This window comes from Hemibagrus wyckioides, linkage group LG19 (assembly GCF_019097595.1).
Source record: "Hemibagrus wyckioides isolate EC202008001 linkage group LG19, SWU_Hwy_1.0, whole genome shotgun sequence".
NCBI lineage: Eukaryota > Metazoa > Chordata > Actinopteri > Siluriformes > Bagridae > Hemibagrus > Hemibagrus wyckioides.
This window is the reverse complement of record NC_080728.1, coordinates 14,820,001-14,832,794: the sequence shown is the minus strand read 5'-3', so window position 1 is coordinate 14,832,794 and position 12,794 is coordinate 14,820,001. Positions and strand designations below refer to the sequence as shown.

The 12,794-nt window shown below is 40.0% G+C and overlaps 1 protein-coding gene across 2 annotated transcripts in view; it reads left to right on the top strand.

Annotated features, from left to right (window-relative positions):
* Window positions 1-9,280: 9,280 nt before the first annotated feature.
* Window positions 9,281-12,794, top strand: part of net1 (neuroepithelial cell transforming 1) — a 25,931-nt gene continuing 22,417 nt past the window's right edge. Inside the window, exon 1 of one of the 2 annotated variants that reach the window (XM_058416700.1) lies at window positions 9,281-9,475. In XM_058416700.1, coding sequence (XP_058272683.1) covers window positions 9,333-9,475 — 143 coding nt within the window. In that variant the 5' untranslated portion in view covers window positions 9,281-9,332. The remainder of the gene's footprint in view (window positions 9,476-12,794) is intronic. The other variant, XM_058416701.1, reaches the window with a different exon arrangement.

Below are 12,794 nucleotides of genomic sequence, written 5' to 3'. Positions count from 1 at the left end.
TCTACACCCTAAATTTGCTGCTCAGTGACACTATTATTTTTTTATTTTTTTTGACCGCATGCTTCAGTGTTGCTGGGGTTGCAGTTTTTACATCAAATTGCTCTGGTTTTGGAAGAAAGCTGCAGGTGGAAAATGGACGTCTGCTGTAGGCGTTTCTGGTGTAAGCTATATTTCAATGATTGGGCAGAGGATGAGGATTATATAATGAGTCTAGCATGCGATGATAAATAAGGTGTATTGCAGATATCGCAAAAAATCCGAAATGTGCGCACACCACAGTGACCTAGTTTCCCACACAAAGACTGAGAAAATGAAGAGAAATGGGTCTCCTAGTTCCATTAGGTTTTTTTTTGGTGGGGTTTTTGAGATGTAGTTGGATTTTTGCATAAAGCCTGCTTGAAAAAACCGACACTGCCAAAGCAGAGGCTGAGCCGGTTAAAGCCGGGTCAAAGTGATGGGAAAACTCTTTCACGTTTGTGATTCCACACACATAAAACGGAAGGCTAGCGAGTTCACCAGCTTCTGATCAAAGTTCAGGTGAGTGCACGGACCTGATTGTCTCTTTTAAAGTGTTTAGAGAACCCGTGACTCCGTGACTCATATTTTCTGACTCCTAGCAGTCGCCCTCTAAAAGGTCCTGACGTCATCCTCCCACGACTGTAAGTCATGCAGTGATTTTTCAGAGCCTATTTTCACACAGATAAACAGAGTGCACAGTGCATGGAGCCTGCTCCTCAACTCACATCACTGGCCATGCAAAGTTCCTCCGTCATCATGACAAAAACCAGTTTGGCGGATGGTCACTGTACTGGCCTGGTTTGTTTGAACAGGAGCAGCCACTTCCTTTCTAAACTGAACCACCTGTTATCACAGCTTTTTCTCCTTTTTCCGTGTTTTCCTGTTCTTTTTCAGCCTGCGCACTTCCACACAGCATGCTGGAGTAACCGGGGGCGAATCTTCTCCCGGATGCTGGTTTCACATGGTGGTTTAGATGTGTTTTACCCAGTGTCTAGCACCATTTGAAATCAGTGTTCCTGAGGAAGAATGGCAGCTGTGGAGTAGCAAAGGAAACCACACAAGCGAACCTGCTAATCACATCAGCTCCCATATTAGAGGGTAACAAATGGCCATTAATTTCGTATTTACATGTGCGACACAGGGCTGTGATTTCAGCTACAGCGGTAAGCAACAAAACAATGCGTTTGAATTGAGATGTATTTTTTGGATTTGTCCAAACACTTCCTATGAACAAATCCTCAGACCCTTCCTGAGGCACTTGAGGTCCGACTTTTCTTCAATTCCCTACTGATCACTCAATTAGTTCCCGTTTACTGTTTGACCAGAAAAACTTAATAACCATGGTTTCATCTTGCCCTGTCATACATGACCTTTTATTAAACATGTTGAAAGACATTAGACAGAAAAATAAAGCTTGGAATGAAGCTGGTGTGTGTGTGTGTGTGTGTGTGTGTATAGCTAAGCCTAGCATGCAGCATCAAACAACCAATTTCACACTGATTATTTCACTTTCATTTTTTTAACCGTTTATATTTTGAATATTACTTTTTCTAATCATAACAACAGCAACAGTTGCTTTAGAGACAAACTACAAGTGGCATGAGATTCGATTCGTGCTAATGTGAATGTAGGGCAAAGGATAGAGAGTGAAAATAATAATACCTCGTCTCTTTGGTTACGAATCCATTCATCTATTCATCGCTGACCGTTTAATAAACGCATCGCTTCTGACAAAATCCCAAGTCTTTGTTGATTTTCCTGAACAGCGCTGTGTGGACTTGTGACGGAAGATGCAAGAGTTCCTTCCCTTGTTCTCTCACCCCATCAAAGGATGACTGATTTCTTCTGGTGCTTAGAGTCTGCCCTTTCTTCTAGCACCATTTGAAATCGGTTATAATGCCTGGGGACAAGTCTTCATTTTAACGTTCGATGTAGTAGTGAGTGGGTTCATCTGATTGCATGTTCAGGCTTAAACCTGCCTGAACCACCAGTCCACCTACGCTCGAGTTGTGTCTGAATGAAAATGTCAGTTTTATTGTGTTATAAAGGACTGAATTGGGTTATAGATTGCACAGTATCCCAGCTTAAATTCGATTCAGGGTTTGACTTTTGTAACGGGAGGTCATATAAGAGGAGACAGAAAAACTTTGAAGCATTTTATTTTTCTAACCTGGCAGCAGTTTCAGTGTTCAATGAAGACATGCCATCATTTTTCTCCGTTTTTCTCTGTAGTGCATGCTATTACTTTGCTTTCAACACTAATAAACAGTCCATCACCATCTCTTCTTCTCTTTTCTCTTGCAAAGCACTTTAGCATTAAGACTTTCTCCTGTTGGAAAACTTAAATAAAATCATTACAGCTTTCCCTAAGCTCTGATACTGGAAACGTCTTCCAAAATGCTCAAAAATCATCTTCTCCAGAGTAGTTTCAAGTCTGTTTATGTTCAGCATCCACCATGTCCTTGGGAAGGAGCTGTTACTATAGAAACACTTGCATTTTAAAAGGTATGCATTTAATATGATATATAAATATATAATTTGTCTGGAAAAACGAATCAACACCTTCAGACCCATCAGAATTATAAATTCACCAGTGCTACAGTATAAATCATTAGGTTTATGTACAGTGTGTTACTAATTTGGGTGAACTATTAATTGTGAAGCTCAGCAGTAAAATAAGATGCTGATGATTTAGAGATCCTGGATGTTACTTTAATAAAGACGAAGCATAATGATTTCAGCAGCTGAACTGGTCGAGACTCGACTGCTCAAGGCAACACTTTCTGATGATTGGTAATAAAGATGTCGATCAATTTTAAAGATCTCATGCATGTCTTAAGTATTACTTTTCGTGTGGATTGCAGTTGTGCTATCCTAATTTTAACTTCATGTCCTGCCAAAAAAAAAAGAGAGAGAAAAGCATGCTTTAGTTTATTGCCACATTTCACAGTAAGTGAATAAACAATCCTGAACCAATCTTCAGTTCACGCTCCAGTAATTTCATTCCATATTCTGCCCTTTTCCTTTTCATTCTTGCATGCTTCCTCTGTAGATATGTTGTTTTTTTTTTGGTTTCTCCAGAAAGACCAGATAATGTGCAAATCTTCTTTTTTTCTTTTTTTTTTTTACAGACATCTGGTCAAAGTTAAATAGGTATTCTTATCATACTCCCGACAGATCCTTCATATTTAAGATGAGAGATTATCGGAAACTGTTCTTACTGATGACAGAGCACTCTGAAATGTCCTGGATGATTAAAAAAAAAAAAAAAGATGTTACTCTAAAACCAAATCATGAGTTAATTAGTACAGGCATAACATTATGAGCAGTGACAGGTGAATTGAGTAACACTGATGATCTCCTCATCATGGCACCTGTTAGTGGGTGGGATATATTAGGCAGCAAGTGAACATTTTGTCCTCAAAGTTGATGTGTTAGAAGCGGGAAAATGGACAAGCGTAAGGATTTGAGCGAGTTTGACGAAGGGCCAAATTGTGATGGCTAGACCACTGGATCAGAGCATCTCCAAAACTGCAGCTCTTGTAGGGGGTGTTCCTGGTCTGCAGTGGTCAGTATCTATCAAAAGAGGTCCAAGGAAGAAACAGTGGTGAACCGGCGACAGGGTCATGGGCGACCAAGGCTGGCCCGTGTTGGTCGGATCCAACAGACAAGCTACTGTTGCTCAAATTGCTGAAGAAGTTAATGCTGGTTCTGATAGAAAGGTGTCAGAATACACAGTGCATGAGGGGTGACAACTGTTTTGGCAGCAAAAGGGGGACCAACACAATATTAGGCAGGTGGTCATAATGTTATGCCTGGTCGGTGTAAATTAACATTTATTTTATGTTTTTAAATGTTTGCCTCTACAGGATTCGTTGTGCATGAAGCTGTGCGGGTCTCGTCAAATGCATTTTGGTACTGGGGTAATCTAAAAGCTTACCAATTACAGGGATAAAGTATATGATGATGCCTTTTCAGATGTAAACAGATGGTGCTAACAGATGGTGTTAACCCTTTTTACCAGAATTGAAATGGACTTACCAGGCATTTTCAATCAGCGTTCAACAAATGAAAGCTTTTACCTTCACAAGTGTGATATAAAATGAGTCAGGACTCTGTTGGCTGTCAGTCTGAGATGTTTTTACCTCTGTTAGGAAAACCTTACACAGAATTTTAGTGGTTAAAGATAAACACCTTCAGATTTTAGATGCAAGCACTTGGCGCATCTCAGAGAGCAGGAATGGGTATATCATGAATATCATGAAGATATAAACATAAATAAAGTGTATGAAGACATTTTTTTTGTAACTTTTCTATGAATATATCGCCACTGGTAAGCGAGATAAAACAGAAATACTTATGAATAAACTATAAAAATTTCTTAAAGCCCCGAGTCTCTACTTTTATATGAGTCATTAACCACCACTATGGCAAAGACATTTAATGCTGAATATAGACACAACAAAACCCAAAGGGAAAATTTTGGCCTTTTTGGTAAAAAGTGTTAAACAGGCATTATTTTAAATATTTACAATCTATATCAGTTGAAACTATGTTCTTTCCTAGTGGGTGGAAATCTCACCCGGTATTCACCCCCTTGTTTTCTGGGCCTTTATTTCTTCCAATTGCATGTGGCGTGACACTCGAAGCAAATCTTTAACAAATATTATTATTTATATTATATATTATTTTTATATGAAGTTTTCTCCTGTACAAAATGTTCCGGGTGATGACTATAAATATTACCATGAGCGTGCATAAATCCTGGTGTCAGACTTTTGTTAGCAGAACCCGGTGTTTTCAATCCAGGACTGAAGATTTAGGACTGCGTCTACGATCCTTCTTTTCCGAATGGATTCTTGGACTTGCTCTGAAGAGTAACAGCTTCTGTTTGGAAATACGTACTGTTGGAACTGTGATGCCCTCTGTTGGCGTACTAACAATATAAATCCTAAATTACACGGTAAAATCCGTCAATTATAACAGCCCTAATTATGGAACCAGCTACTATGCTTATTTGCAATCAACATGCGATCCTTTATTTGTATAAAAGTTTTATTTAACAATTCAAATATGAGCTGAGATTAAACATATTTGCCGAGATTTTTTATTGACGTTCGTTCTGAAATGGTCTTCAGCTGCGTCTCCCCATGCCGTTGTATTGTGTTGTGGTGAAGCAGTTTATTGGAGCCTCACCAGGAGTGCTGATGCAGAGCTCAGTTATTTCAGTGGGCACGTTTAAATGTCCTGAAATAAATCTTCAGAGAGCAGCTCGTTTGTTAGGAGTTATGCCTTCAGGGAATTGTTCATGTTTTATTAGCCTAAGCTGTTCAGAGTAAAACATATAATAAAAATGTCCTCTCATTTTATATTTATAATATTACAACGGAGGCTGTTATTTGCTCAATTGATGTTAATAATATATGTTTTTTAATAATAGTATCTGTATTGTGTGGGTTTGGCTGTTAATAAAGTGAAATGTGTCATGGTGGTTTCTGCCTTGTCATTTTTCTTTCTGTTACATTTTATGAGTTTTTTTCTTTTTTTCTTTTGCCTTGCTGATGAACATTTTTTTTTCGAGACTGAATAAAGTTTTTGTTAAGTGCCAGCACATGTGGGTGTTCAAGAGAATTAAGTTGCCTGCCAGAGCTGCTTCTTAGATGAATGTAAGACTTGTTGGTTAGAGATGAAGGAAATGCTGGATGATTTTTGGCATTTTTGTTATCGGGATATCTGCTAAATCCAACGCTCCCAATACAAAGAGAACAATCCAAAAGACAACACATTTCTTTCATATAGCTACATCTTCACCTACTGGAATGTTTCAGGAGGTGTGACGGAACCTGAAAATCCAGCGGAAACCCAAGTGAACCCAGGGACGGCATATGAAACTTAAGAAACAGATATTAACCTGTTGAACGCGGGACATTTGAGCTGTGAGGTAGCAATACTAGCTAGCTTTACCTATTAATTTCACTATTTCTTCCTGCCTGAAGTCAGCAACAATAATCCCATTACCGAAGAAAACAGTCATCATCAACCACAACGACTACCACCCGGTTGCACTCACCCCAGTCATTATGAAGTGCTTTGAGAGATTGGTCCAAGAACACATCTAACAGACACTTTCGACCCACATCAATTTGCATACAAAGCCAACAGGTCCAAAGAAGATACCATCGCTACTGCACACACCACACCACTCCACCAGGGAAACTACATGAGGATGCCCTTCGTTGATTATAGCTCTGTGTTCAACACAATCATCCCTGACAGACTGGTAATCAAGTGGAAGGACTTCTCTTCATCTTTCTGCCACTGGATTAGGGACTCTCTGATCAACCACCCCTAACTGGTTAGGTTAGGCCCCTATACCTCCTCCACCTTAACCCTCAGCACAGGTGCCCCACAAGGCTGTGTCCTGAATCCACTTCTTTACACCCTTTACACCCACGACTGTTACCCAACCCTTCCTACTAACACTATCATCAAATTTGCAGACAACACAACAGTTGTTGGACTCATCTCAGACTCATTGCAGACTTCCGAAGGTACAAGGTTCACACACCACTACACATCAATGGAGTCTGCGTGGAGAGGGTTTCAGCCTTCAGATTCCTGGGCACAAATATTGCTGAAGCAGTCACACAGCAGCAACTCTACGTTTTAAGGATCCTTAAGAAAAACCACCTGCAAGAGCAGCTGCTAGTGTCCTTCTATTGCTGCTCTACTGAGAGTGTAGTAACTTACTGCATCTCCACCTGATACTCCAGCAGCACAGAGGCAGACAAGAAAGCCCTTTAGGGGGTGATCTTCCTTAAAGGAACTTTACACTGCATGCTGCCTCAAAAGTGAAGTAAACATCCTTCTCACCCTGGACATAACCTATTTAAACTGCTGCCCTCTGGCAAACCATTCAGATCCATCTCTTCACAAACCAATAGACTTAAGAACAGCTCCTACCCAAGCACAATACGGAAGCTGAATGCTGCTGGCTTGTAAACAAACACACACACACACACACACAAATTGAAGGATTGCGACAATCGGATCCAACATTTTTCTATACACAAAACTTATTAGTTTACATTCTCTGTATACATCAGTATGTGTCTATTCATATATTATTCAGTATGTTTACATTCACTGCCCTTTAAATTCTATATTATTTGACGTTTATATCCCGTGACATTTTAATACCCTCTCATCATATGCAAATCCCTATGTTCGACTTATCATGCAATTACTTATTTATATCTACTCCAAGATGTTGGCAACAGATCCTTTAAGTTGTGTAAGTTGCGAGGTGGGGCATCCATAGATTGGACTTGTTTTTCCAGACCAGCCCACAGATGCTCGATTGGGCTGACTCAAACCTCAAACTCGTTGTTATGTTCATTAAACCATTCCTGAACAATTTTTTGCTTTGCGGCCTGGCGCATTAACCTGCTGAAAGATACAACAGCCATCAGGGAATACCGTTTCCATGAAAGGGTGTACATGGTATGTAACAATGCTAGGTAGGTGGTACGTGTCAAAGTAACATCCACATGGATGGCAGGACACAAGGTGTCCCAGCAGAACATTGCCCAAAGCATGACACTACCTCCGCCGGCTTGCCTTCTTCCCATAGTGCATCCTGGTGCCATGTGTTACCCAGGTAAGTGACACACACTTACTCTTACTCTTTGTAAAAGAAAACGTGATTCATCAGACCAGGCCACCTTCTTCCATTGCTCCGTGGTCCAGTTCTGATGCTCATGTGCCCATTTCGGTGGTGCACAGGGGTCGGCATGGGCACCCTGATCTATCTGCGGCTATACAGCCCCATGCGCAACAAACAAGAGCTGCAGTTTTGGAGAATATTATGCCTGTTCAGTGTATATAAATAGTATTTACTTATTTACTTACCATTGCCTTGACTGCAGTTGTTTTCTTATTTCATTATTTTGTTGTTAAAACTATACATCATATCTGTGTATCTGCATCACACTGTAGACTGTACATAACTGCAGAAATGACAGTGTTCATAATCACACTCTTCGGTGTTTACAATTTATAATCACACTTGTGTCTGGTTCCTCTCAAGGTTTCTTCCTCATACCATCTAAGGGAGTTTTTCCTTGTCACAGTCGCCACAGGCTTGCACACTAGTTGATTTTGTCTACCATCTAGGACTTTTTGTATGTTTTTTGTTCCTATGTTCTGTAAAGCTGCTTTGAGACAATGTTTACTGTTAAAAGCGCTATACAAATAAATTGAATTGAAAAATTGGAATTAAAATGTATGTATAGTTTGTACATTATATAAGAATTGCACTGCTCTAATTTCTCTGGACTCAGTATAGCGACATTAAAAGAATCTTGAATTGTAATTTAAAATACATTATTATATATCTAATATAGATTTTGGGTAGAAAGGGTTGTACTTTCAAAAGTGAATATTCTGATATCATTGAAAATAAAAAAAAAAAGAATGAGAAGGTGTAGTTTTCCCCCTCCCATTCCCATTTTCCCCCCAAATTCAGATGATGCTATCCATCCCACTGAGCATTTTTCTGACTTTACGCTCAGTGTAAAGCGTTCTAGATCCACCACAACCCTGATCAGTATGAATTATTGTACATTTGAAGTAAATCATTAAAGAAGAACTGAGGGCATGAAGCGTTTATCACCACACATACATTACAGCATACTTTTCTTCGCTGAGAAAGTTGGGGTCATGATACATGATACAGCAATTTTAGTATACGTGCTGGCGTAGCATATACATTCGTGAATGTTCTGAAAATTTCATGCATATGTTCTTTAATTCAACCTTAAAGATAAAGTTTCACAGGCGAAATGGCTTCCCAGTCATCAACTTGTGTCATCTTTATCTCTGCCTGAACTAACAGCCTGTGTTTGTAACCAGCAGATGGCAGGACTGTGTGTGTGTGTGTTTGTGTGTTTTCTGCAAGAGGAAGCACTTTGTCGTGGCTTTTTATTAAAATACAAAAGCTGCTGGAGGGGAACAGCAAATAAAACACTGTCGCTTTCCATTTCAAACATCTGAAGGTCGAGTAGAACAATGGCGCCTTTCACTGTACACTCTGAGGAACCGCGTTCACAATAACCCCGCCCATTCCACCACCGTATCCTATCAACCGCCACCTATTCTCTCTTTCCTATTGGTTACGACTCAAATTTCCGCCATATTCAAACAGTCATTGTCCGGGTCCGTTTGTATTCATACATTTCCCCATTCGGTTTACATTTCAGAAAAATACATATCTTTTTTTTTTTTTTTTTAAAGAAGTACATCCGTGTCTTAAAATGGAGGAAACAGACCAGACACAAGTCGCGGTGCCGGAGTCGAGCAGTGAGAGACCGAAGAGAAAAGCGAGCTGTAAGAGAAAGTCGAGTGTCCTCGCGCCGGATCCTTCCTCCCCCGAGAACAACAACAACAGCAGCCAGCGGTGAGGAGAAAATGGCGGCTAGCTAAGCTCGCGCTTCATAACTTGCTTCATAATTAATCTCAATTTAATCCTCATCACCACTTTTCGGCCTTCATTCATCCTCCTGTCTTGACTTAAAATAGTGTTTGCATCAGAAAAGCTCGTTCCTTTCAGTACATATTGAAGCCTGTACCCTGTGAGCTCGCTACGTTTCAGCCTTTATGTACTGTTTTATTTATTCATTTTCGTGTTTAATATGATCATCAAATGGAAGTGAGCTTGATAATAACTTGACTCTGTATGACTTTATTCAGTTAACTAGCGTGGCAGGTGGCTGACTGGTGTATTTCCTCCTGTCACCACATGATGTCGCTGCATACACACTTTAATTATGGGAGAAAAATCACAACGAAGCTGCTGTCATGTGTCAAGAGATAAGGCCAGTTTATATTGGCACTCCAGACTCTTATAAGCTCTAATATTTCCTCCCAGGCTTTTTGTTTGTTTTTTCTTTCCCATTAACCAACCCCCCCAAAAATCTGAGCATTCTGTATAACTTTCACCATGAAGCCTTTCTGGGGAATCTTAGCAAACTAAGGGTAGGAGGATGAAGCCGTGTGTAACTTCGAGGCTTTCTGTGATTGTAATCGGGTATCGATGCCTTGAAGTATCTTTTCGTTTTGCAAAAATTAGCAACGAAAGCCTTGCGAATGTTGATGAAGCGGCTTTGTATAAGGAACGTGAACGCTTTACCTAATACAGTGAAGTGAACGTAAACTCTCTGTCCTGTGTGCGTGAACAGAAACCTAACAATGCTATGGTGTTTATCAGCTGATAATCCTGTTTATTTAACTGTGGCTATGAATACCAAATAGCTGTCAATAATACTGTTAATGTGTAATATAATACGATATTGATTAATTGGTGGTGTAGCTCGGAGTTTCCCCAACACTTAAACAATCCAACTAACAACCATAAGGTGTTTTATAATGAGGGGTTTTGAGGGATATCCGACAGTTAAAAAGAAGAGGCATTGTTGGTCATAGATTGTTTGGAAAAACACAAGTCTCCATAATAAGGTTTCAAATACTCAGGATCCAATTTCCAATCCAAACTTGACACTAATAACGCAGAAATTATAAACAAACAATTATTTAGCTTGAGAATGTGTATCTTGTACCGTATCCCCACTTCCTTAAACACAGGCCATAGTGAGGAAAGATAAAATCTTGCTCTAAAGTTTGGTTTTTAATATGTACGTCAGATTACGCCAGTAACAAATGTCTTAAAGCAGAGAAACAGCACCACCAACGGTCATAGGAAGAATATGCAGAATAGTAAGAAGCAGTGATTTTTAGAGCTAAGATTTTTTCAATCCAACGCTGTAGATTCATACATCCTATCAGTGACCGAAGCTAATAGTCTATAGGCTAAGCACACACTGACCAAAGGGACACATTACAAAGGGTTACCACTTTTAGGCACACAGCTAGTAATGCTCGTGATATAATTCATTGCTAAGATTTATTCTATCATTTCTGAGTGATTCAGGGGTTTTAGTATATAGCTTCAAATATATCATACCCAGCTATCAAGTTTCAAGAATTATGACCAGCTGCGTAGTATTGTGTTGATCATCCTTTTGCTGTCAAAACAGCCGTGACTCGTCGAGGCATGGACTCCACTAGATCCCTGATGGTGTGCTGTGGTATCTGGCGCTAAGATGTTAGCAGCAGATCCTTTAAGTCCTGTAAGATGTGACTTTAAGGACACTTTTGGTAGATACTGACCAATGCAGAGCACAAGAGCTGCAGTTTTGGAGATGCTCTGATCCAGTCGTCTAGCTATCACAATTTGGCCCTGCATCAAACTCGCTCAAATCCTTACGCTTGCCCATTTTTCCTGCTTCTAACACATCAACTTTGAGGACACTTGTCAAATGTTCACTTGCTACCTAATATATCCCACCCACTAACAGGTGCCATGATGAGGAGACAATCAGTCTTATTCACTTCACCTCTCACTGTTTATAATGTTATGCCTGATCAGTGTATAAGCCGTACAAAAGCTGTGGAATGAAAAACAAGACGTTGATTATCTGATAAAGGACTTGTCTGGGACTTTCTGCTCTTCTGGAAACATATTTTATAGCTTCTGCATTCACTACTGAAGTTTCTTTTCGGCCATTCTGTCACGTACTCCTGATCTGATACACACCAGCCCAAAAAATGATCTGGTCTACGATAACTGCCATGAAAGTCTTACCATAAAGATAAAGACAGTTTTAGCCGTTTTGAGACAAATCTTGCCTGAATCGAGAACAGAACGTTTGGGATGATTTCCGAGAACAGTAAAGCTGAGATTTTTTTCCTTTTCTTTTCTTTGAGACACTCAGTGTTACTGACTGGCATTTCATTATCTGGCTGGTTACCGTGAAGTGATATACAGTTACTTATTAGTAATAGCTTCTTAGAAAATTCACACACTGATAATGCGATCCTAATGAGTAATTATTTTCTCTTTTCTCCACTGTGTAATGCACTCCTCGGAAAAAGTCTGATGTGATCACTGCTCCCCCATCCCTATCTTGCCTACATATTTAAGCACACTCCTAAGGAGCTTTTCAGTGACTCACAGTGTTACTCATCCTCAGTCTTAAGTTACAAATGACAACAGGTTATTTCTAATGAAGTTCAACTTTTACTGTAATCCATAACTCGCATTCTCGGCTTTATGCCAGCAGAGTTGTCCATCATGATGGCTTTACTACCCAGTCGCAAACTCTCAGGAAGAAGCTTTCCCATACAGTCCTTTCTTACTGAATTTATTCACATGTAGAAAAGATTACGGCTGTCTGCCATTTCCCCACAGGTATTCTTAATGCGGTTTAATCTTATTTAGTTTAGGCCTGACATTCTGGATTTGAGGTTAGAGCGTGTCAGAAATGGCCCGTGGCATTTTGTGTGGGTGTGAAGGAGATGATGTCAGCACTAGACTTGTTCTATTGCACTGTCTAACCACCAAGATTGACAGGGGTGTGATTGAGCGTCTGTGGGTGGAAGGGTGGATGGGTTTCGAAAGAAGGGCTGTTTACTATCAAAATGTACAGTGAAGGATTTTTTTTACAGTGAGGAGTTTTTACGGGAGTGGACCAATGATGGATATGTTAGCAGACTCACGGGGCAACTGAAAGGAAGTGTGACAGTGTTCCTGTGCACAAAGAAAGACCCGCAAAGACACATTTTGCCAATGTTAGAGTGGAAGAACTTCCCTCATATCAACCCCACTGAACACATGAGCCATGAGTGAGACCTTGCTGTTCTAGAAGAGCATACAGAAT